This window comes from Corvus kubaryi, unplaced genomic scaffold, assembly GCF_017639235.1.
Source record: "Corvus kubaryi isolate FWS band 111438036 unplaced genomic scaffold, C.kubaryi_AGA036_p1.0 37284, whole genome shotgun sequence".
NCBI lineage: Eukaryota > Metazoa > Chordata > Aves > Passeriformes > Corvidae > Corvus > Corvus kubaryi.
In genome coordinates this window covers 5,962,849-5,987,633 of record NW_024581088.1, presented here as the reverse complement: position 1 = coordinate 5,987,633, position 24,785 = coordinate 5,962,849, and the positions used below count along the sequence as shown (strand labels likewise).

At 51.5% G+C, this 24,785-nt stretch overlaps 1 protein-coding gene across 1 annotated transcript in view; it reads right to left on the bottom strand.

Annotated features, from left to right (window-relative positions):
• The window catches only part of LRRC75A (leucine rich repeat containing 75A), a 57,685-nt gene extending 33,844 nt beyond the window's left edge, over positions 1–23,841 (bottom strand). The window contains exons 1-2 of the mRNA XM_042026102.1: positions 23,027–23,841; positions 806–934 (exon numbers count right to left, since the gene is read on the bottom strand). Of these exons, the coding sequence (XP_041882036.1) occupies positions 806–934; positions 23,027–23,290 (393 nt within the window). The 5' untranslated portion in view covers positions 23,291–23,841. The remainder of the gene's footprint in view (positions 1–805; positions 935–23,026) is intronic.
• Between the last annotated feature and the right edge of the window lie 944 nt (positions 23,842–24,785).

Genomic DNA, 24,785 nt, shown 5'->3' with positions numbered 1-24,785 from the left:
CCTCAGCAGGGGAACGGGGCCTCTCCGCCTGGAAATGCGCCCGGCACGAGAGGTTTCTCCACTTTCCCAGCTCATGGGGGAGGAGGAAGGAAAAGATCTTACTCTCCACAGGGAATGGGATCTATGGCTATCCCTGCACAGCACAGGGGGGTGTCTCCTTGATGTGACATCTCATCTTGATGTCACACTGTAGGACATGGGACAGCCATCCTTGGTGTCTGGAGATGAGATGTGGGTCCCTGGTGTCCCCTGCACGCTGCTGCAGCCACTCCACCCTTCCCACCACATTTTACCGAGTGCACAGAGTTTTATGAAGCCCTTCAGAGTCAGACTCACACCACAGCCCAGGAAGACACACAGCCCGAGCAGCACCTTTGGGGCTTCGCCTCGTGACATGAAAGAAATCTGTAAATGCTTCCAAAAAAAAGCAACTTTCTTCTTTTTTAAACACTGGTGGAGGCTATAACTGAGTAAAACATCCACAAGAAGCAGCAGTGAATGACTCCATCCCTTCAGACACTCTCACAGGAAATTAAAGACCTGATATGAGCAGCAAATACAGGAGAGTGATGCCTGCGGGTCCAGGCATCCACCCATGGATGATCCCTTGCCAGGAAGAGCTTAAAAATGCCACACACAAGCCAAAAGGAGTACCAATATTAGCAAATGTTCAGCTGCAAAATCCTCTTGGTCCAAACCCACCAAAAACTGGGAGGAATTTTGCCTGGCACTCAAGGAGAAGCTCCACATTCCCAGTTTCCCAAGCCAGCTCAATCCCAGAGCGTGAGGAGACCGTGGCACCTACTGGTTTGGGGCAGTGGATGTATCTTGCCAGGCTGATGATCAGGTCGTGAGTGATGGGATCCACCAGGTTTCGGAAGCTGGCGTATCGATAGAGGACATCATCCAGAGAGGTCGACTCCATCCCTAAATCCTGCAGGGAACAGGACAAAGGAGCAAGGTTAGCTGGGATGTAAAAGCCAGCAGATCTTAAAATCAGCTCTCACTGGTGGAGGAGCCAAGGGGAAAAACGATCCCCAGCAGCTCCCACTAAAAATGGTGTTGGAGAGTTTTTGTTTTTCCCTCAGTTTTGGTGATAGAGAGAAGGAAGGGACACCTTGGGTCACCTTGAGGGAAGTTGCACTCCTGGCCTTCAGCTGCCCAGCAAAGAGGCTTCAGGGCTGCAGGATCACCCTCATCAACCCACTGAGTTCACGACACCCTTGCAACAGGATAAAATCCAAGAAGACCCCAGGGAACACCACACAAAACTGCAACTGGAGAATAAGTGCAGCATGGATGTGCTCTGGGGCACCGGGAGGGAAGAACGAGCCTAAAACTGCAGCAGGAGGATGGATTGAAGTGGGGGGAAAAGCAAAATGCTGGATTAGACTGACTGGGAAGGGGTGGAAGCTCTGCCAGTGGGGACTGGACAAGGTGGTGTCAGGAGCAGTTCAGATGGAGCTGATCCTGCCCTAGGGATGGGCCAGACGTCCCGAGGTCCCCTCCAAAGCTGCTTTGTATGCTTTGTAATTCTTAGACATAATAATTTGAGGGATTTAGGCAGCAAACTCATCACTGTATGAATAGAGAGGGGAAAGGTTATATTCAGTGTACTCCTTTTACCTCAAATAAATCCAAATTTTTGTCTAGAATACCCAAACACTCTTTTTCTTTCTTTTTGAACTCTTTTTACTTCCCGTGGAGCTGGTGGCACCCGGCACAAAGATTTTCCTCGTGGCAAACACAAGCCAATAAATAAATTAAATCAATTGCAATAAATTAAAGCTTGTGCTGAGCTCAGAGATGCTCCAGCCCCAAAAAACCCACGGGAAAGCGCATTGCTTGTAGGTGTTGATGCTTTGTGATTTCAGACAGGCTGAAAACAAACATCTACACTTAAAAAAATTCCATTGTGCCTTCTGACACCGCTGCCCGAGGGATCTCACATTACAGCAATTACAGCTCAGGCCACAAACGAGGTGACAAGTGTTTATCCCACTGGTTTCCTTGGTATTTTTAGGATCAGCCCCGCAGCACTGCCTGAGTTAACCCCAACTCTTTGACTGCAAACTGGTTTTTTAGTCAAAAAAGAGCCGAGGCAGTTAAAAAACACACATTTGTGAGGCTGCTCTGCCTTGGGAGCACCAAAAAAGCCTCAGAATGACAAATCCAAGCGGCCCAAAACCCAACCCAGCCACTGAGTTGCCCAGTTGGAAAAATCAAGCGGCCAAATGGATTTATGGCCTCTGCCAAGCTGTACTTCAAAAAGAAAATGAATTAATCTCAGCGTGGAGAGAGCTTGGGCTCCTTTGCAAGAGAGTAAGAAATAGAAATTGGGCAGGGAAGTGCCCGAAGGAAACTCCTACTCTTCCAAACAGCAGCGTGGATGTCACCTTCCCAGTTTGGTAAAGCTCAGCTTTAGGATTAAGCAAACATCAGATAAAAGCTGGATTTGGTGCATGGTCATTATGGCAAACACCAGGCACTACCGAAGGGCCAGGCTGGGGATTTGGGACAACTAATTCCGCTCACACTGGGACCTCTCAGGATCGAACCAGGCTCAGCATCTCACCCCTTCTCTGCAAGCATCTCAAAACTCTTCACCATTTTCTCCTCAGCTAAAATTAAAACGTCCAGCTCATAAATCAGAGAATTTCTCCTCCTCTCTCCTGGGAGAACATTACGTTTTTCACATGGCGCCTTCCTTCCTCCCTGCTGGTACCACATTTTTTATGCACAGATGCCTTTCTCAGCTGCTCCCCCAACCTCTCTGCCACACCAGCATTGTCTCTTTTCCACCACATGCAGTATTTTAAAGCCTCTCAAGGCTGAAACTTGTTCGAGGCCAAGTGATGAGCTCATCTGCAATTTAATAACTTAACACCAGTTCATGCTGTCAGCAGCAAATCACCAATCACTGGCTTTGCAGAAAATGCCCAGCATCTGGCTCCAGTCACTTTTTTTCAGCACATTCCCTTTTCCCAGGGGGTTTTACCTGGATAGCAAGTGCAGATTTCAAATGAATAAGGGTTTAAAGTGATAGGATATATGAGCCAGGCATGGCTGTCTCAGGATAGATCAGAGGGGTGTTCAGGAGTGGATCCAAACCCCTGCACTCTGCTGGGGTGTTTTGTCCACGTGTGACAGGAAAATGGGAATGTCTCTGCAGGTGATGACAGGAAAAAGGGGAATTTTCGAACAGGAATCACCCACAAGTTCTCTGCAGTTTATCCCACTTGTTTCCAGCTTTAGGAAGCTGGAAGCCAAACCATTCATCCATCCTTATCCACTGCAAGGAGAGCTTCCTGCCACCAACCAGCTGAGCTCCCATAGGAGGAGTCTTCTGCAAATCAAGCAGTGTAAAGCTATTAGATTAAAAAAAAAAAAAAAACCAAAAACCCACAAAAAAATCCAACCACCTACCCCACCCTGAATTTGAACTTTATATCAAAAAATCCAGCACAAAAATGTAAAGTCTTCCTCCAGCAGCCAACAACAGAAATTCCCCAGCCACAGCCATGAGAGGTGTAAGAAAACCCAACTATTCTTGAGAAGAAAACCCCAAGCCAAGTGAGAGGCAGGGTCAGCCCTGCTACTCTGCAGAAGGGATGCTGTGCCCAACCTGTTGTTTGCAGCACAACCACCAAAACAGCCCTTTTCCCCCAAAAATTCAGAGCTCACCATCCACTCTCCAACAGATCCAGACCAACACCACCCAAGCAAAACATCTGAAAGCTGCACCCCCAGCTTACATTTCCCTCATGTCAGGTAAAACAACTTTTATTCCCTTCTGCTGTCAAAAACTGCAGCTCCCAGGCTTTGGAAGCTCCAAGTTGTGTTTCCATGAGACCAACATCTCCCAAGCCACACAGAGCCATAACCAACCCCAGCCAAGCCCATTTTTGCTTATTAAACCATTTATCACTGCAAATGGAGCTGTAATTAGGGGAAAATGCAGCAGGTCCATGTGAGGAGTCATTGAGAAAACAGCCTCTGCTGTTGTTTTCACCAACACGGAGTTATTGCTGCCCAAATGAGGTTCCTGTGCAAAACACCTCATCACAGCTGCTCCCAAATATCCCAAGAGCTGCTGTTTTGGCTAGCACCTCTTCTCAAACTCCTTTATCTCCACTAAATTCAGGGCAGCATCCTGAATTTCCAAGCAGGGAGGTCGGTGTTGTAAAGAAGGGAAGGATTAATGCAGTGTTGCATCCATCACCTGCTCCAAGTTATCTGGGAAAAATGATTCCATGAGGTGAGATCAGTGTGGGGAGGGAGGTCAGCTCGAAGAGAGAGGTGGGATGTGACTCAACCCCACTCAATCCCGTTTTTCTGGATGGAGGACACATCCTTCTGCTCGACCCTTTATGAGGAAAAGTCTCACCACTTCCTTCTACTCTTCCCCAAAAAGATTTTTGAGGCAGGAATCAATTTCTGGTTGAGAGAAGAGCAAAGCACCCCAAAGGTAATGATGTTCCAACACATTTTGGGAAAAAGCAGACCTCAGGCACACAAAGATGCCCGAATTTGCACCTTTGAGGAGGGCAGGAAGCATTTGGGAGCTCAGCTGCAACTGGGCAGCTGTGATGGGACCAGCACATCTGGATGGAGCATCACAAAACCACCCTGGGAGCCTCCACACAAACCAGCAACCGCTCCTGGTGTCCAACCCACCAGGCTGGAGTAAAACCAGAGTTTAAATATGTGGGGTATTTTCTGTTTCACAGAGTTAAGATCGGTTTGGGAGCCACAAATTGCTCATTCCAGCCCTGAGCGAGGGTGCAGTGAGAGCAGGGAGTCGATGCTTCAGGGAAGGAGCAAACACTTCCCTGGCAGACTGACTCAAATAATAAATGGTGGCAGCTTGAACTCCCTCCAGGAGGCTGGAATTGGAGGGACTTGGAGAGCTGGATTAATGGGCAGAGATGTGACGCCGCCATCCAGATAATAAACAACCGAGGAGAATTGCAGAAAAATGCTCTTTTATTTCACGCTGCCAGGCAAAGGCAGGGACTCCAACTGGAGCTTGGCCAGACCACAGTTAAAACTTCTTCAACAGAGTGGATGTAGCCTCAGCTTTCCTGGTTTACAGAGCCAGTGGGATCCCAGGAAAAGCCTGGAAATGCTGTTTGGGTAAGGTGACTCCAGGATTTGCTGTGAATAACTCAAACAATTCCTATCCACCACTGCCTTTAACACAACTCTTTGCATTGAGCTCACCAAATATGATCCACTCATCCCTCCTCAAGCAGCAGGAGCTGCCCACATCCTGGTTTTCCATCCAAGCCAGGGGCTGTGGCTCCAGCTGGGGCTCCAGCCCCAAGCCAGGATCCTGCTGGCCACACAGAGGCTGCACCAGATGGCTCCTGGTGGGACTTGTCACTTCCTCCTGCTGCTCCCAGACGGATGGGTGACAGCCCAGCCCGCCAGCAGGCTCAGCCCAGAGGCACCAGAGGCTCCTTAGAACCCTCCCAAGGAGAGTGATCCCACCAAGTTTTCCTCCTGCAAAGGGAAGAGGCAGAAAAAGCTGCAGGTCTAAGGAGGGTTTGAGCAAAGCACAACTGAGGGGTCACTCTTGCATCCCCTCAGTTCCCAGGAGCCAGTTCCACCCAGAGCCCCCCACATTCCCTGGCTAAAACCCAAAGAAAAAGGTTCATGCATCACCCCTGCACGACACCCACCCCGTTAACTCCAGTCTGGCTGCTGGGCCTCCCATTCACAGCTCTGCAGTGAAGCATTAAAAGAAAATATAACCAATTGAAGCAAATCTGCCATTTCCATCCTCCTGTGTCTGCCCAAAGAACTTCCTAGAGCATCCCAGATGCTGCCTGGAGTATCCAAACCACAGCTCAGGAGCAGAACTTCAAATTTATCATCCCTTTTGCCCTGTGACCTGTAGCTCTCAGGGCTGCAGAGGGAACTCCTGCCCCAGCACGGGGCTGATTCCCAGGATCAGTCCCAGCCTCGACCACACTGTGCTGCCAGCTCCCAATTGCAAAAAAAACCCCAACTTATTTTCACTTGCAAAAGCCTTCTAGACCTCTGCTGGAAAATTGACTTGGAGGACAGGCTGCCTATTATCTCCTGTCAGGGAAGGAGCCAGAGCTGTCACCTAAGCTCAGTCTACTGTCATTCATATGATGACAGTGATTCATCCTACCCTAAGATAGCTGGGCTGACTCAATCCCTGGATGAGGTTGTCTCTCTCAGTTACCTGCCAAGAAAAGCCCCTCCAATTAGCTGATCCTAGACATTCAATGTTGAGGCAACTGGAGCAGGAGAATCCCACTCGTGCTGCTCTCACCTTTGTTTTCCAGCACGGCAAGCGCAGAGCTCTGCGTGGTTTCTGTGCCCACTCTCCCAGCCAAAACCAGCCCCATCTGTTGTGCAGCTGATCACCCATCAATATCAGTCAGATTTTTATGATTTGCTTCAGGCCCCCATGGTTTTTTTGGAGGTAACCCAGGGCTCAGACAACTCTTGTCCTTGGAAGGTGACAGGAGATGCCCGATGGCCACTAAAGACTTTTATTTGTGCATGCAGCTCTTGTGCTCACAAGCAGTAAACACACACAGATCTCTGAAATAAGTATTTACAGGAACAAAAGAGAGAAGCAGAACTGGGGTCCTTGCAGGAAAGGGGAAGAGATTCCCAAGTAGAGGATGGCACTGTCAGACGGGGAGGAATCACTCGCCCTCATAATTTCCACTGCCTGTGAGAGACCGCCTCGGTGTCTGGGCTTGCAGCAAGTGAACGGCTCCTGGTACAAGAGCAGCATTCCAATCACACAATTCCCTGCTTGGAATCCCAGACCAGGCTCCCCACACCCACTCCAGCTGATGGGAGCTGTTGGATCAACACTGAGCCCACAAGCACTTGGTGCAATCTGCACCTCATCCCCACCTGCACCTACAGCATTCCACGAGCCAGACACCCCTTTTCTGCTGGGAAGAGTCCAAAACCCCTCCCTCGGATGGCCCAGCCTCAGCAATGAATCAAAGAGGCAGCAAGGCTGGTGCTGCCAGTCCATCCTCCCACCCCTCTGTCCTCCCCCGGGTGACTCCGTGTGCCAGCCACTCTCGTTAAGCCGTGGGAAAGGGGCACGAGTCTCACGGGTAATTCGGGTTCTGGAAGTTCAGGGAATTGGAAGGGAAGAAGGAAGAGGCAAGGGAAGGAGCAGGATTTGGCTGTGGAAAGCCCTGCATGGCAGCAGAACAGATGCTCTGAGCTGGGCCAGATGGTCCCCAGCTGCTGTCAGGCAGCCTCTGCCTGGGACAGCAAGAGGACATGGGATCCTCCCAGAGCTGAGGTCTGGCTGATGGGATGGAGGATGCAGGAAAGATCAGCCTCACCTGGCTCTGGTCTAACAGAGCAAATGAGAGACTGGGAGTCCTCACTTCTCACTCCTCCCTGCTCTAACCCAGCCACCTTCTCCAAATCACCCTCCCTTCACAATTAACACAACACTGCATGAGCTGCCAGGCTCTGCTGAGGAGGGAATCAGGATTTGTTGTCCTGGCCCAGCAGCTGTGACCACAAGAGACTTCAGGAGGAGGCCAGCGTGGGTCTCCTGATGTACAAAGGGTGAAAAGCCCTCTCTGAGCCCATCCTGATCTGCTGCTCCCAGGAGCAGGCAATCCCAGAACAGCCAAGTGAAACAACACATTTGCTTTTTTAACCACTCAAAAACGCTGCTTTTGATGGCCCCCCTTTGCCCTCCTCAGCCAGCAGAGCTGTTGCAATCCAACGATGGAGAAAGAAACTTGATAATTTCAGGGGATTGATAGGTGCAGCCAAAAATTCTGAGGTGGGGATTGCCCACACTTATCGGGGGGGGGGGGGGGGCGGGGTTTTTTGAGGCACAGCTCTGCCCAGCCCTGGGAAACATTCCCACACCATCCCAAGGCAGTGAAATTCCCAGAGAACCTGCAGCATCAATAATGATGTTCCTGTCTCACCTGGAAGCCTCCTGGCACGCCCACAGCAGCCAGAAGAAATCAATCCATTCCTGCACACACAATGAGAGGCTGCAACCCAAGAACTGCTGTCCAAAACCTGCTTCCATTTCCAAGCCCTGAGCTGATTATTATTGCATTAGCCACGAAGAGATGCATTGTTAACACTCAATGGATGCTAAACTTTGCTTGAAAGGGATGGAATTTCGGGGTGGGAGACTGGAGGAATGCTTTGGGATCCTTTAATAGGTGCTGGAATAAAACCTCAGATATTTCTGATACGGAAAATGAGCATCAGTGATTCCTCATCACAGCCCTCTGCCAGAGTTATTCAAGGGAAGTAATTGAAGGCATCTATGAGAGGCACAAATATTCAATTAACTCTCCAAGCTGGCTGCTGTGGAATAATGTGAGCATGACAAAAAGATAATTTAAGTGAACAAATTGCAGCTGACTCCCATAAAATCATGCCAAGCCTTTTTTTTTTCTTTTTTTCTTTCTTTGGGCCATTTACACCATTGCAGGAGCAGAGGGAAAAAATGGGTTTGGATCAATAGCAATACCTGGATATATCAAAATCCAGGTATATCCCTGTTTTTTCATCAGCAAAAATAGTGGAATTACTCCTTACAGCTGCCTTGCTTCACTCAGCACAAGAATCTGGCTGAGTATGACAGCAGGAATTAAGAGATTTTGCAAGGTAAAAATGTAGAGGGAACAAGTTACAGAGAGATTTTAGCTCAAAGCAAAAGAGGAGGAAGTAGGGCTGAACTAAACATTGAAATAAAAGCTCCCTGACCCTTTTTTGCATTAAAATTTATCCTCAGGAACAGCCTATTCCATGAAACCACTTTGTACCTTCCCAACGGTTAAAAGGGAATTCCAGCAAAGGAGAAAAACCAACCCAATCCCACAGCACCAAACTCGTTTTCTGAATTAAGACAAAGCAGCAGGAGTGGAATAAAAATAAAGGTTTCCCCAAGGAAGCCAGCATCACTCAAGTAATTAACATGGACAACATGAATTTCAATTCTTTCATTTGCAAATCCAGCATCTCCAGTTAATCTCGAGCATGGACAAAGTCCATTAATGAAGCAGATTCCTGTAATGGGATTCAAAGCAATGGCAAATCAATGCAGAAAAAAAATAGTGTGATTAAATAATCCACACTTTGCATAATAACACCAGTGCTGTGTGATGCTGCCTGGTTATGTGGAGACAAATCCCAGAGCAGCCCCTCCTGAGCAATCCCAGCAGAAATACCCAGCGAGAAAATCAGACTGAGGTGGGAAAACCACCCTGCTCAGGGGCTCTGGGGTGGAATCCATGAGCCAAGGGAAAATCTTCCTGACACTCCATGGAACCTCTCCTGGGCAGCCCCACAAACAGCTGGGAGTTCCCCAAGTAGCTGTTCAAAGAGTGAGGGGAGGTGATCTCCCTCAAAATCCTTTCTCAACCCCTCTGGTCTCACCCTGGGTGCCTGGCAGGGCCCTCCTCTCCAGGAGATGCCAGTCCTGGAATTCAGCAGCCCCTGGCAGGACCTTTGCTGTGCCCTCCACTGCCAGCTGGGATGTATTTATTGACAAACACTGATCCCAGCTCGCCCTGTTTCACCAAACCACTGCCTTTTTTGTCATCTCTGATGTCTCCCCCTTGAACAAAAGGAGAAACTGAGTCACAGCAAGTTAAACCCCCATCCCCAAACTCACACTGCTGCCCTCACCATCCCCATTTCCAAACACCTTCAGCCGGGAGGCCACAACTCTGCTCTCCTCCTTCTCCTCTGGGATATCTCCTCTCAGGCTTGCCAAGTCAGAAAACCACTTAAATACCTGATTAACTACAAGCACATGTTTAAATCCCGCTGGGGCCAAGGGGGTTGGATTAGCAGAGCACTTAAGACAGAATTTGTTAAGCAAAACTTCTTTTTCCTCCACCCAATTCCCTTCACAGCGGCACAGGGAAGGACTGGGACACCCCAGAGTGAGATGCAGCTCAAGTGAGCACTGGAAGAAGCATTTTGCACAAAATCAGGGAATGAGATCCCAGGGAACACAAGCTGTGCCCTCGAGAGCCAGCCCAGAGCCAGCCAACCTTTCCAGTAAGTGCCATTAAGATCCTCCTCTTCATTTCACCACACTCCAGGCTCCAGTAAGGCCAGAGGGTGGTGGCTGAGCCTCAGTGATGGGACAGATTAACCCAAAAATGGCCTGAGAGCCCCCGTGCTTGGCTGACAAGAGAAATCCACCCCAGGTTTCCCCGGGGGTGCTGAACAGACACAGGCAATAAACAGCTTTGCTGCTGTGCCCTGTCCCTCCTGCCCTGTTTGTAGGATCTCGGTCCTCTCCGAGGGGAAGGGGTGCTTTCAGCACCCCCAAACCTACAGGACCCCCACGCTAGGCAAGGAGAAGCAGGAGCATCCCTCCTGCTGGGACAGGCAGGATCACATCCAGTTTTCAGCAATAAAAGGTGTCAACCCACCACCCACCCCCCAACTAAAATCGAGTATTTCTGCTTTGTTTGACAGCCAGGGCCATTAAATTGCTGTTGTTGATTTCCCAGCGGGGATGCCAGAGGATCTCGGGAGGATGAGACACAAAACACACCTTGGCCCAGGGGAGCTGTGCCAGGGAAATCCAGCTTGTGATGGATCTGTGGCCCGAGGGATGAGAAGGAGCCGTGAGCTGCCACTCTGGGCGATGAAAACCACGCCTGGAGCTCACTTTGCAGGAGAGGGCTCCATGGAAAACCTGCTGCTCCCGCTGCTGAGTCACAGCTGCTGCGCAGAGTTCAGTGCAGGCTTTTCCTTCTCACCGCTCCCAGCCTGGAGTAGGAGTTTCCTGCCCCCAGTGGCTTCCACCCAGCCCTCACTGTCGGGGTGAGGACCAAAAGACACCCAAGAACAAGGCAGAGAGCAGCTCCAGAGTGGGAATATCAGCAGAGCATCCATGTCTCAATGCCCTGGGCTATTCCCTTAATTCCTCACAATGTGACACCACCCCAGGAAGTGTCCCCAGAGAGAAGCCTGGAATGCCACCGGTAACAGAGCACCCTGCTAATCCCTCCTGCTTCCCCGTGGGTGGCTGAGCCTTCCTGGGAGCACCAGTCTGGGTTCCATGGAATGCTGTGGCCACAGGATATTCCCACAGGTGCCGGAACAAAGCCTTGTGGCCTGCAGCTCCTACTCCCAGCTCCGGCACTGCAAGCCCAGAATATTTCTTTTCCAACTCCAAAATAGCCACCACTGATATTTTTTACACCAGCAGCTCCTCCTGAAGTGAACAGCAGAGGAAGGAGAACCCCAGAAGCTTTCAGGACCCAGAAACTCCTTAATCTCATTGCTCAGATCCAACCACGGGGCTGAATAATCCCTGAAAGCTGATGCGGGATGATGAGCTGAGCAAGAAGAAAAGCCAGGATGACCTCATTGTGCTGAGCCTTCCCTTCCCTGCTCCAGTCCCACTGAGACATCCACAACCCCGGGCTGGAATTCCTCAAATGGCCACGAGCAGCTGATTTCAATATCATTAAAACATGACTGGTTTTGAGCTGGTTTTAAAGTGGAGGAGCCACTGGTGTGTGGGGAATCAGAGATGTGGGTGAGCCACGGGGTGGCATTTAGCACTCAGTGACACCAATCCAGCCTCGGGACCAACGCCGAGCCAAGAAATGCCAAAAATTCATGCCAGGAAGGAAGATTCCCTTTTTGCAAGGCACGAAACAGGAAGAAAAAAACCTTGGTTTTCTCTGAAGATCCCACAGGCTCATCCAAAATCACCTCTGACAAGTAAATAGGTTGGGAAAAGCTCTCTCTGAGAGCCAGGCTGCCAGGCAGACTCAATCTGTGTTATCTTTTCCCTTTTTACTTTATCTTCCCTGATGTGCCTGCTCAGGAAGAGATAAGGAGCAGCTGCTCGGAGCCCTGCTTATGGTTTTGCCACTTCTGTGCACTTCATTCCTGTTCCTGGGAATTCCCTGCTTCTCTTCCCCTTTGCCAAGGGGATGCTCAGCCTTTCTGCTCCTCCATTCCCTCTGCAAAACGAGCAGTACAGAAGCTTTTCCCGGTAAAGAATCTTGGAATCATTTAGGGTGGAAAAGCTCGAGTCCAACCACTATCTCACCTCTAAACCCTACATCCACACATCCCTTAAATCCCTCCAGGGATGGGGATTCCAGCATTTCTCTGGTGGGATAACCAGCATCCTGCTGGCTCTGGGATGGGTCAGTCAGAGCTGAAACATCCAGAGATGGAGCTCGGTCAGCACTGGGTCCCACCAGGATTTCACATGCGTCATTCCCATCTTCCTGCAATCAATGGAATGATCTCAGCCTGTGGGAATGGCACTGTATTCCTGCCTTTGGGAATATTCCAGACTCCTGTATTTTTGCCCTCCTCCAAAGGGAGGGCACACAAGCAAACACGAGTCCTTGAGGAAAATAAAGTTTGATTTACACGATGTGGCAACAGCAAGAGGTCTTTTTTTTAAAAAGACCTTTCAGGAGAGGAGTTTGGCTGATTTATTTTCTTTCAGGAGAGGAGTTTGGCTGATTTATTTTCATTGTGTTGGTGGAGAACAACAGCTGACAGGCAAGAGATGAAAGCACCCCAAGCAGAGATTCCTGAGAATTTCAGGGAGTTCATCTCATCCGAGAACTGCTCCACATCTAAAAAAGGATGGAGGAGTTTCTCAGAGCCAAAACTCACACTGCACTGTGCCAGCTTCTCCATCCTCCTCCTCCTCCTCTGGACAGCACCAGGGTGGGAAGGAAAACAGAGGGAAAACCAAGCAGGAGTTCAGGAAAAGCACCGAAGCTGCTCCTGTATTGCAGTTCAGCCTTCCCACTGGATGACCAGTGCCATGGATTGGAAAGGCAGCTTTGGGACGTTCCTCCCCTGCCAAGAAATGCCAGGAATTCCTGCCTGGAAGTGGTACAGTTCCAGCAGCTGGTCCCCACGTGGGAGCAGGGCCGGGATGTGCTGGATGCCGCACACCCGCGCCCATGTTGTTTACAAGGCACTCAGGGCCTTTACAGGGATGCAGACATCCTAAAATCCAGGAAAACCTGGAGGCCTGGCAGCTCTTGGAGCTGCTGACACCTTTGTTCTACAGCAATGAGGCAAGAGAGAAGAATGCCACGGAAAGGACTGGATTTTTATACTGAAAAGGAGATGTGGGAGAGCAGATGTTGTGCACATCCAGCTGAGACACCTTTATCCCTTCCCAAATCCACAAATCTTGCAAAGACTGGCTTGGCTTGGAAGGGACCTAAAAATTCATCTCATTCCACCCCCTGCCATGGGCAGGGACACCTTCCACAGACCAGGATGCTCCAACCTGGCCTTGGACACTTCCAGGGATGGGGCAGCCACAGCTTCTCTGGGCACCCTGTGCCAGGGCCTCTCCACCCTCACAGGGAGGAATTCCTTCCCAATATCCCATTTAAATCTCCCCTCTGTCAGCCTGAAGCCATGGCAGCCTGTTTGCATCAACCAGCCTGGTGATACTTTGTGGTTTTGGGGTACCTGGTGAAGAGTTCCACCTCTAACCCAAAGAGAGGATGAAAAGCAGAGTCTCAAACTCAGCGGGGACAGCAGGAACAGCTCCACACCTGCAACCACCAGGGTCCTGCTGAATGCTCTGAATTCCCCTCCAAAGGCACCCCATGCAGTCCAGCTGTATCCATCCCATCCCTGCTCCCTGGGCAGGCACTCTGTAATCCCATTAAACAGCCTGACAGCTTGGGAATGGCACACACGCAATAAAACCTCGACTTTGGCCTCTGGAGGAGAGGCTGCCAGGTGGCCCGAGGAAGGGAACTGCTGGGATGAGGTTTTCCTCTCAAAACACCCACAGAAAAATGGGGAAGGGAATGGATGAGACCATCAGCCTGGGGAAATTATCCCAAATTTTTCAGGGTGGCTCAAAAGCCTCCCATTTCCCATCCTGAGACTCAGTCAGTGCTGTGCTCTACATCAGAGGGAACTGGGAACCTTGTCCCTGATTTATATCAACAAAGAAAAGTCAGTTTTGGGGATTAAAGGAAGAAATGAAGCCTTTCCCATGTTTTATGCCATGCTTGTGTGTTTTGATTTGCAGCATCAGATTTTTAGATCTGGCATTTGGTATTTTGGTTGGAAAATAAAATCTTTGTAGAAAGTTTTCATAGTGACTTCCCTGTCTGGCCCCAGGGGATTTGGATGCTCCTTTGAGGATCCACCTTGGCATGTGAGGTGGGATCCTCCCAGCTGGCTCGGTCTCTCCAGAGCAACCCAAAAGTAAAGGGTTTGGGCTCATCAAAGTGACCAGGAAATGCCCAAACTTGCTGAGGAAGAATTAAGGAATGGGCTGTCCAAGGATTCAATTCAGTGACATTAAAATTCAATTCATGCTGCTCTATAAGATAGCTTTAAACATTAAAATACACTCACTTTAAACCACCCAGATTTCAAACCAACAATTTAGGGTGACGCCAACCTCTGGTCAGGCTTTAGTACTAAAATTTTATGATTTATTTCATTTTAAAGAGCTCCTGTTAGCCCAGGTAGGCAGGACACAGCTGCCAATGATTTTAGGGAAGTCACTGCTAAAAACACAACCAGAAAAGAATGAAGTGCAAACACAGCTTTTGGGAGGGTCTGGTTCTCTCACGTGGACAAAGAAAACATCTTAATTTCAGTTAATTCAAAGGTTGCACTCCATGATCTTTTCCAACCTGAATGATTCTAATTCACTTAGTCCAGTTTAACACTGAATTCCAGCAATGAAAAAATCAGGAGTACAAAGGAGAAATGCACATTTTCCAATCTGCAAGTAAAACTGCAACCTGAGAGAGCAAGATCTGTAATTATGGTGACCAGAAGTGTAATTCATGATGCACAATTAATTCTCCACTTAATGAATCAACCAGTTTTAAATGCCAAATGTGTTTTGAGACATTTGCTTTGTCTGCTGTCTTATCCAGCATATTTTGAGTTTATTAACTGATCAAAGACCATTCAAAACCACTTTTCTGCTCTTTCAGTTTCTTTCATTTCTGTGTAACTCGAGCCAGAGATACAAAAGGATCAATTATTCCTGTAAACCCCAAATTCACCATTTCCCACCAGAATAAAAACACACAAATTTTCTCACCCAGCCACACAGCTGCCTAAATAAATGTCCCCAGATACACCAGGCTCCCTCCTCAGGAAAGGAAGTATCCAATTACACTGAGCAGGAGCAGCTTTTTACAACCAAACAGGAAAACATCCTCTTTCTTACAGAATAACCCCCCCCAAAAAATCCTACCCACAAAAAACTGGCTGCTTAAATCAAGATTTAAACCACAAAAAAACGGCTGCTTAAATGGAGATTTAATCCAATCCTGGATGATTTTGGCTGGATGTAAATAATGGATGTAGGTCATTCACACTCTCATCCCAAATTGCTTCTCTGCAAGCCCAGCAAGGCCACAGAGACATTTGGGAGCAAGATTTCCCCCAAATCCCTTCTTCTTCCAGTGCTGGAACAGAGAGAACTGTATCCAAATTGATGGATAAATGGAAATACATGGCAGGATTCCAGGATGAACCAAGGCTTTGGGGCTCTTTGGGCAGGTTCCAGTCCTGTTTCTGCAGAGATCTGGGCTCCACTGCCCTGATTTTGGGGAGCTCAGGCTGAACCAGGGCTTGGGGTTTGTTCAACACCAACCAAACCTGGGCTAGATGCTGCAGCAGCTTCGATTCATCCCTCGTGCAGGGAATTGGGGCTCTTTTATCGAGGTCCAAACCCCCACACCTCCTGTATTCCAATTCCCTCTGGAGGTGGGGATGCCCCAAATCCCAAAGCTGTCCCCACAAGGAGCTCTGTGCTCCGTGGGAACGGGGACAGAGGTGTCCCAGGAAAAGCCCTCAGCACATCCCCGGCCAAAACAACCATTTCCCACTGCAGGCTGCTCTCCTTCCTCAGCAGCCTTCGCTTTCCCCTGCTGGGATTTCATTCCTGTGCCAAGATCCCAGCCTTGGGGAGGGTGGGGGTGAAGGAACAGCCCTGCAGAACAAGGTGGGAATTAAATATTCCCAGCTCCAGAGTGGGCTCAGTTTAAGCATCTCCTGGGACAGGGGAAGAGGCAGCTCTGGGAATTTCCCAGCTATGGGATTGGGGCTCCCAGGCACAGATTGGCTCAAAGCCTTGTGCCTTTCCATCAGGAAAATCCAGGGAATCTCTGCACTAAGAGAGAAGGTGGCACAGGAATCACTCAAGGAGGTTTCAGTATCGTGTTTTCCAAGCTCGTCCTTGGAGTGGGAGGAAGGGACAGGCAGAGCTCGCTCACCTCGGTGTGTTTTGCATGCTGGGAGTTAGAAAACAGAACTTCGCCTCCCACAGAGCTGCAGGTCCTGTCCCTCACATCCATTTCCTCATTTTCTGTGGCTAAACAGAAAGCAAGGAGCTGAAAAACCCAGGACACAAATCCCCATCCTCCAAAAAAACCCACACGCTCCAGGCTCTTGCTCCAGGCTCCTGCTCCAGGCTGGTCTCTCATTAACCAACCTTCATTCCAACACAAGTGCTGTTAGAATTGGAATTAATATTCCAGTGCCCCACTGAAATCTCCTCCAAATGCAATCCCCGAGCACTCATGGATGCTGCACTGGAATGGGCAGCGCCAGCAGGAGCAGGGAAAGGCCTGGAAAGCTGCTCAGAAACAAATCCCACAGGCAGAGGGGACATTAAGGGACTGAGATCAGCAGCCAGCAGCAGGATCCAGTGCTGGGGAGGAGCAGACCTCGAGGAAAACCTCCATGGGCCAACAAGGATTTTGGAACCATTGGAAAACACAGAAATATCTCGTAAAGAAATTCCCCCAGCAATATCAAGCCTGAGCCCTGCTCTGCAAAGCAGGACAGCCAGAACTCTGGGAAGATTATTGGGATATAAAGAGGCCCTAAGGAATGAGATATCCACTGAGATACCCAAAGGCACGAGGAGGAAGGCAGCTCCCACCCCTTGGCTCTCTCCGGAGCTGGCGAAGCTCAAAGCCTCCTCGCACAAAGGAAGTGCCTCTGACTTTGAAAGACACGAAGTCTGAAAGATAAAGAGTCTTGAAAAGATCTGAGAACTCTGGAAAGCTCTAAGCAGTTCCTGCTCTCCAAGCAGCAAGGTCAGAGCTGGGAATAATTGGAGCTAAAACCTTCGGCTTGGAGAGGAATGGAAAGGACAATTTGCTTTTCCTTTTAGAGGCAAGATGAAATTCACCATGCAGTGATCTTTCCTCCAAAATTTGAAAGAGAAGGAGGCTGAGACACACACGCAGAAAGAGAAATGGAATCAGGCATTAAATCATATTAGGCTTTTGGCCAGGACCTGAAGATGTTGAATACTAAAGAAATTCCACATCCCTTGTAGGAGAACGAAATGAATATTAATATAGAACCACCTCCCTTAGCTAAGAGCAGGCCAGAGCCACAAATCCCCCAACACATCAAACCCTAAAGCTCCAATACTCTGAATTTCAGGTGCATCATCCCCCACTCCTGCCCCCCAAGCCCCCTGCACAGCAGCACAGCCCAGATGCCAGCGCTGGGATGTGCAGGGAGGGCTCTGCCCACACAGCCGTCACACCCACGCGCTGGCAGGGAGAGGAGACGTCCTCACACTCTGGGCTTTCACAGTCTGAAGCAAGATAAAAAGAAAAAGAGGAAAAATAAAATTAAAAAAAGGTGCATGCCAGGCTGGCTGCAGGGCTGGAGCCCCAAGCTGCTGCATTTCACTTCAGGTGTGAAAACAGCAGAGCCTGGGGGGAAAAAAGACACATTCCTGCAATTATACAAACAGAGAAAGTGCTGAGCAGGGGCTGAGTGTAACAACAACCATGAACTTCTGCCAGCTCTGAGATTTCTGCCTGCAGTGAGGGCACAGGCAGGAGCTCATTCTCTCTTCCAGATGCCCACAGCACACAGCCCAGCCTAACCCAGCCCAACCCAGCCCAGCCTAACCCAGCCCCACTTTATGATTATCCCCCCTCTCCCCGCCAAGACACATTTCCCCCAGGAGCAGCAGCAGCAGCCACCACCTTCCCGGGGGTTCATGACATCCAAGGCTGCCTGGACAAGCAGGCACAGGACACATCCCACTGGGGATGGGAAGGGAGCAGCAGGATGGGAAGAAGGCAAAGATGCTGCAAGGGAGCAGCAGGGCAGGGTTTGGGAGCATGGAGGGAACAGCAGAGACCCTGTTTGGAGCAGGAGACGCCCCACCACTGCCAGGAGCGTTTGTTGTTAATACCTCCAGCAGCCTAAGGGTTAAAAAGAATTGTGGGGAGCGCTGGTGGGGTTTCATCAGCAGCTTGAAGCAGAGGAAATGAGTGTTCACCCCAAAGCCACCCCTCTCAGAGCAGGGTTACCCAACTTCCACCCTGCGGTGCCCGGCGCTGCAGCCAGGGCAGCTCCCTCCCTCTGCCCAGCCCCACTTGAGGAAAAACAATCCCAATCCTGCAAAACTCCTCATCCCTGTCTTCTGCTGGCTGGGAGGAGCCCAGAGACCCCAGGCTGGATCACCTCTGGTGCATCAGCTGGTCTGAGCAGGCAGGAGAAGGGACCAGGAATTCACTTGTGGGGCAAACACAACAGTGCTGAGCTCCTCCAGCATTCCTGGAACACAGGATGGGTTCCATGGGAATGCTGCTCCAGGGCCAGGAGCAAGCACACAGTGGTGGCAGAGTCCAGCCACGAGTCTTTTTAATGTTTCCACGCAGCTCTTGTGTCTCAAAGGAGTCACAGGAGCCCCAAGTGAGCTGTCTCCATCAGTATTTTTAATTTTTTTTGGTGTTTTACCATTCCCACTGGCCAAGCCCCCTCTTACAACGAAGATATCCATCATTAATTAATTAAACATCCCTGTGCCACACAGTTCCCAGGCCCTGCTCAGGCTGTGCCTTGTTCCCCCACAGCTTCTGGCCAGAGAATCCAGGGCTCAGCCTCAGGTGGGGCAGGGGGACACCTGCACCCACAGCAGTTTGTGGGATGTTTGTGGGATAAACCACAGGGATCACGGGCTGGATCACAGCCAGGAGGGGGCTGCCACAGGCTCCGCACGGCTTGGTGGGCACAGAGCTCATTTGCTCCCAGCCCTTTCCTGCAAATGGGATTTTTTGGTGGTGTTTTTGCCCATTTGGGGCCCTGACCCCTCTCCCCTGCCCTCCACACCCCAGCAGTGCCCACCTCAGGCTGGCACAGCAGAGAATCCACGTTCCAAGTGCTGCAGCTCTGCCACACCTTGGACCTTCTCATTTGGCCTCAGCACCCAGGGATTTATTGCCACACTTCGCTTCCTTTTCCCCATTTAATCCCTGGAACTGCTGCTCACCTGCCCTGTGCAGAGGATGCTCAGATTTGCTGGATTCCTCCTCCTCCCCTCTCCCACCAGCCCCCAGAGCAGCAGCAAAAGCTCCACGTCGAGCCATAACCAATGGCAAATTCCTGGAGCGCAACGTAATGTGCTGGGAAGCGCTTCCCCGTTTCACTTGGGAAAAGCGATCCCGTTTGGCAGCAGGGAGGAGGAAAACACGCTTTGTTTTACAAATCCTCTCCCCAGCAGGAGAGACACTCCCAGAATTTAATATACTGACACTGCTTGGCTGCCTCAAGCACTGAAACTCAAGAGTATGGCGGGGGAAAAAAAGAAGAGTAAAAATAAAAGTGCCACGCTCTGTAACGTTAAAACCTATCCTGCTCTGCAGCTGGTGGTACTGGGAATAGTGGGGCTGGAATTCTCCCACCTGGATCGAGTGAAGGGTCTGGAATGGATTCCCATGGCTCAAGCGCTGGACATGCTGAATGAATTCGTTTTGTAGCCTCTCCCTGCAGCAGATCCTTGTTGGAAAGCAGAGAAGATGCTGCCAGGTAAACCTAGGAAGTCACTTCATACAGATAAATTCCAAGTTATTCCATGCAGGAATTACTTCCATGGAAGGCCAGCAGCTCCCTCCAGGTGACCAGCAAGCCTGAACTCCAGCCTCAATCAAATTTTAATTCTTTCAGTGTCTTTCCACTGCATTTAAGTGCCAAAAGCATCCTCCCTCTGCAGCACCGTGGGGATGGCTCAGGGGAAAACACCTCAGCCAAGGAGAGCAGCGGGCACTTGTTGGGATTTGGGGGATTTGGATTTTGCAGTGTGGGGTTTGGACTCCAGAGCAGAAAGAAGGAAAAAGAAATGAGTAACTGTGTCCCAGGAGCTCGATGTTAAATCAGCCTGGCTGTGCCAGAGGAGCACAAACCCTTTGGAATGGCTGCTGGCAGCAGGAATAACAGGAGTGTTATTTTGAGGGCAGGCAGTGGGATCAAATTGCCTCCACACCAGAGACCACTGCTGACCTCTGTGAGAAGCAAAGTCTGTCTGCTGTTCGTGCTTTCTATCGTTTTAAACAAAAAAAAAATCACTTTGTATCTCAGTATTTTAGAGTTGTTTGCAACCCTCAGGCGTTCCCAGGAACACAAATTAATCCTTACAAGAGCCTAGAAGGAAAACAGCATCGCTCCAACGTCGGGGGAGGGAGAAGGATGGATAAATCTGGAGAAATCCTAAAGGCCACAGTGGACATTGGTGTCAGTGGAGGGGCTGGGTTAGGGTTTAAAGTTCGGGATTGCAGCCTTGCCCTGATTATCACACACAGCTTTTGTGGGAGCAGGCAGGAAAAAGCCCCCCAACCTTGTCTTGCAGGATGTCATGGCATGGAGACCTGAAAAGACAGAGATTTTCACCTCTGGCCATGTGCTCATCCTGCTCCAAAAAAAATGATGGAGCCCCTCCACAGGCAGGGATGCTGTCCCCCACCCCTCAGCAGCACGCTGGGCTGGCCTCAAAGCCTGCTGAAGTCAGTGGAAAGGCTCCCAGTGACCTAAATGCCTGGGATTAAAAAAATTCTCAGCTGAGAGCTGGGCACCAGGTCACTGGGTTTGTCAGGAATACCCCAGTTTTGCTGGAAAACCCTTGGTTTTCCAGTAGCAACTACACAGAGCAGCCACAGACACCCTAAAAATGGCTCAGGGAAAAAAAATCTCTGCCCCACCAGGCTCATCCATCCACCCCTTTCCAAAGGGGGAAGCTCATCCTTCCCCCCAAATCCTCACTTTCAGGCTGAGATACTCCAAGAGCTCAGCTCTGGAAAGCTCCTGCCAGAGTGGGAACAACCCAAGTGGCCCCTTGGAGCCACCAATGCCCCTCTAAAACATCTCCTCCCCAAATCCAGCAGCTGGAAAACCACCCAGCAGGCAGGATTTGTTCAGTGGGGCATCCCACATTCCCTCCCTGGAGGCAGGGAATAAAACCACCTCATTAAAAACCTGCCTGGAGTCTATTATAGTATCTGGGACAAAGCGTTCTCTATTTTGACACTCTAAGATTTATTTTATCAGAGCAAGCTCTTCAGAGACACTCACTGCCAGAGATGTACCTGACTCTAACAGGTTCCTTGCTTCCCCCAGCAGTTTAAGATGAATTTTTAGCTTTTTCTTCCCCTCTCCAGCAACCAGGGCTCCCCCGTGGTCAGGTTTGTCATTAGGGCATCCACGGTGACCCAGCCCAGCTCCCTCACTCTGCACTATCAGAGGGTGAGGACAGACCTGAGAAAAACCAGTCTGGAGCCAGGGAGAACTTGGGAGTGATTTGTGGCATTTCCCAGGCCCCAAGGTTTATTTTTTGGGGAGGTGTTTGAGATAAACACCCTCTAAAATTAGCACCTGTCCTTCTGCCAGCTCCAATGGGCTGCGGCAGCGGTAAAGATTTGGCGTGGCTGAGAGGGTGCAACATTTGGGCTCTGATCTGCTGCCCAGCTCTACCCCCACGGCCACACAGATCCCAAATGGAGAAGTCTTTGTCCCAAGGAATTGTGCCCCCAATTCCCAGAGAGGCGGCACGTTCACCTCAGGAAAAGTATTTTATCCCAAAGTTGAAAGTGGTGAGAGTTTTCCATAAAAAACCCACCACAAATCATGTGAAACAGTTCAGATTTCTCAGCTGGGTTGCTCCAAAGATCATCCTAAACCTGCTGGGCATAGGGATAAATGGAAGTGGGCTGAATGGATCAGGGACATGCCCCAAACTACACATCCACTCGCTAAAAAGTTACCTGGGCCAAAAGATGGGGGAGGAAAAAATGCTAACAGCAAATCCCAAACACAAAATCCCAAAAGAAAACCAGACTGGACCAGCTGTGCTTTTCCATGGCCAGACCATAGGGCAAGAAAGCAGCTCCCGAAGCCCAGCAGAGACCTGAGCAACTTTTCCCCAGCTGGCAGAACTGGTTACACCGAGCTGGAAGATGGATCTGCTTTGGGTTTGCATGGAAAACTCGCTGTTCCCCAAAGCCCTGCGCACCCCAGAGCCTTGAAAACGCCCAGCACTCGGGTGGTTTTTATCAGCAGAAAAGATTAAATGCTAATTTGCCTTTTCTGTTTGCTCACAGCAACTTTCCGTCCTGTTGCTTCCCAGCTAATGCCCAGCTCAAACAGATTTCTCAAGGCAAAAGGTCTCGGGCACCCTACAATTAATTCCCCACTCCCCCAGAGCGTCTCGTTTCTCCCAGTCAACACCAGCAAAACTCCACCACGCGATTGTTGGCGTCAAAAAGAACGAGATAAAAAAGCAACGCTGCCAACTCTGGCTGCTTCTGAGCCAGGAGGAAAAGAGCTGATTCTCAAAAGCTGCCTGCTCCAAACTGCCTCGGCGCTTTTACGGAGCTGCTCGAAACACCAAACTTTTGGAAAGTTGAGTGGGAACCACCTCGAGTAAGCTAGAAATCCCAGAGCTGTCGGCGCCAGCGAGGAAGGCAAGGAGGGAAAAATGCACCCGGCAGGGTTTCCTCGCTGCAGACAACGCGCAGCACCTCCCCGGGGGTATTTCCCCCTCTCTGACACCGTGACCACCCCGCAGCTCCTCTGCCACTTCCCCAAAATGACGCCACGAGAGTCAGACCCGCAAAAGCGGAGCGTGGCCCCTGCTTGGGCTTCCCACAAAGCAGGATAGGTCGCTCCCACACTTTTCCCCCTCACCGCAGCCGCCCTCCCTCTGGAGGAACCCGCCCATCCTCACCTGCCGCAGGTTCTTCAGCAGCTCGGTGGCCTCCTCCTGCTTGCCCTGCTTGACCAGCAGCAGCATGTCCTGGATCATGCAGATCCGCCGGTGGTACGGGGGCAAGCTGCCGCCAGCCCCCTTCCCGAACTTCTCGCCGGACTTCACCACGAGGGAAGCGAGGAAATCGCCCCTTTCCCTGGGGGCCGCCTTCTTGCGGTGGTGGCCCGGGGGGCTCTCCCCGGCGCTGCCCGGCTGGCAGCCCTTGGTCTGCTTCGTGCCCATGGCCAGCGGCTCCCGCAGCCCGGCGGCTGCATGCAAAGGGAGGGTGGCGAGGCTGGGGGGGCACAAGGGGGGCACAGGGGGGTGGAGGGGACGCACGAGGGGTTAGGAGCGCACAAAGGGGTTTGGGGGATGCACAAAGGGTTGGGATGCGCGGGAGGTCCCGAGGATGCCCGGGAGCTCCGGGCGGGGTGCGGGATGGGGCCGGGGGGGTTCAGCAGAGGGGTCGCTGCCAGGCGGCGGGGCGGCTCCGCTCCCGCAGGCGGAGGATGGGGCGGCTGCGCCCGGCCGGGAGGAGCCGCGGCTCGGCCCCTCGGCTCCGCTCCATCGCCGGGAGAGGCAGAACCGCCGGATCCGGGCAGCTCCGGGCGCTGCGAGCGGCGGTGCCTCGGCGAAGCGGCGGCGGCTCTTCCGCGCAGCCTCCTCCCGGTGCCGAAGGGTCCCCCGGGGGCTCCCCCGGGTGCGGGGGGCGGTGGCCGCGGCTTGGGGGCAACTGTTGCGCTCAGGGGGCTCCCCTGGAGGCGGCGCGGCGCTGCTCGGCTCGGCCCGGCCGGCTCGGGGTGCTCAGAGCGGGGAGAGCCGGGGGAGGGCCGGGGGCGGGCACCGTGCACCGAGGCAGGGCTTGCGGAGGAAGCCGCAGCCGGACGGGGCTCGTCCTTCCTTCCCCGCGGGTTGGGGGCTCTGCACGCCCCGCAGGGGATGCTCCGGGCGGGGGGAGCGGGGATGGGACCGGGCAGGGAGCGGGGCCGGGCTGCGGCGGCTCCCCCGAGGCGGCCGGGGGCATCCCCGCCGGGGGTTCCCGGGGAGGAGCACGGAGGGATTCCCGCTGGAGCCTCATCGCCCCGGGGGATTTGCAGGCGTTTGGCTGTGCCCGCGTCCCTCGGGGGTGTGTTTTGAGCAGGGGGGGTCCCCCTCTGTCCCCTGCGGGTGATGCTGGCGCTCCATCCTGCCACACCGAGCCTGGCTGCTCGTGCACCTGCTCAGCTCCCTCACCTCCAGCCCTGTGCCCAGCTGGAAGTCATCACCTGTGCCGAGCCCAAAGCCCCCTCCCCGTCCCCATCCACATCCAGCGCTTCCAACCCTCCCTTGCACGTGCTGCTCCTTCCAGCAGCTCCCCAGCCAATATTCCATCTCTCCTTATCTTGCAGGGCTCAGGGCACGGATTAAAGCTCTTGGATAAAGGTCACGGGGAACAACTCCTCCAGCCAGGCTCTGCTCACCTGCTGCAGGACGCAGATTGCTCCAGAAGAACCTGGGAGGGATCAGCTTTGCAATGATGAGGCCCCAGCAGCGGCCTCAGACCCTCTCCTGATGTGATGAGAGGATGTTTTTCAACACAGAAAGGCTTTGCAACTGTTTTAAAAAGAATCCCAAAGCAACCAGGGAGATGTTTTTGCCTCCTCTGCATCCCGTGTAGCTGGACATCCACAAACACACAAATTCCATGTTGTGTTGATGGATAAAAGGCAGCTCTGCTCCATCACCAACGAGCTGGAGG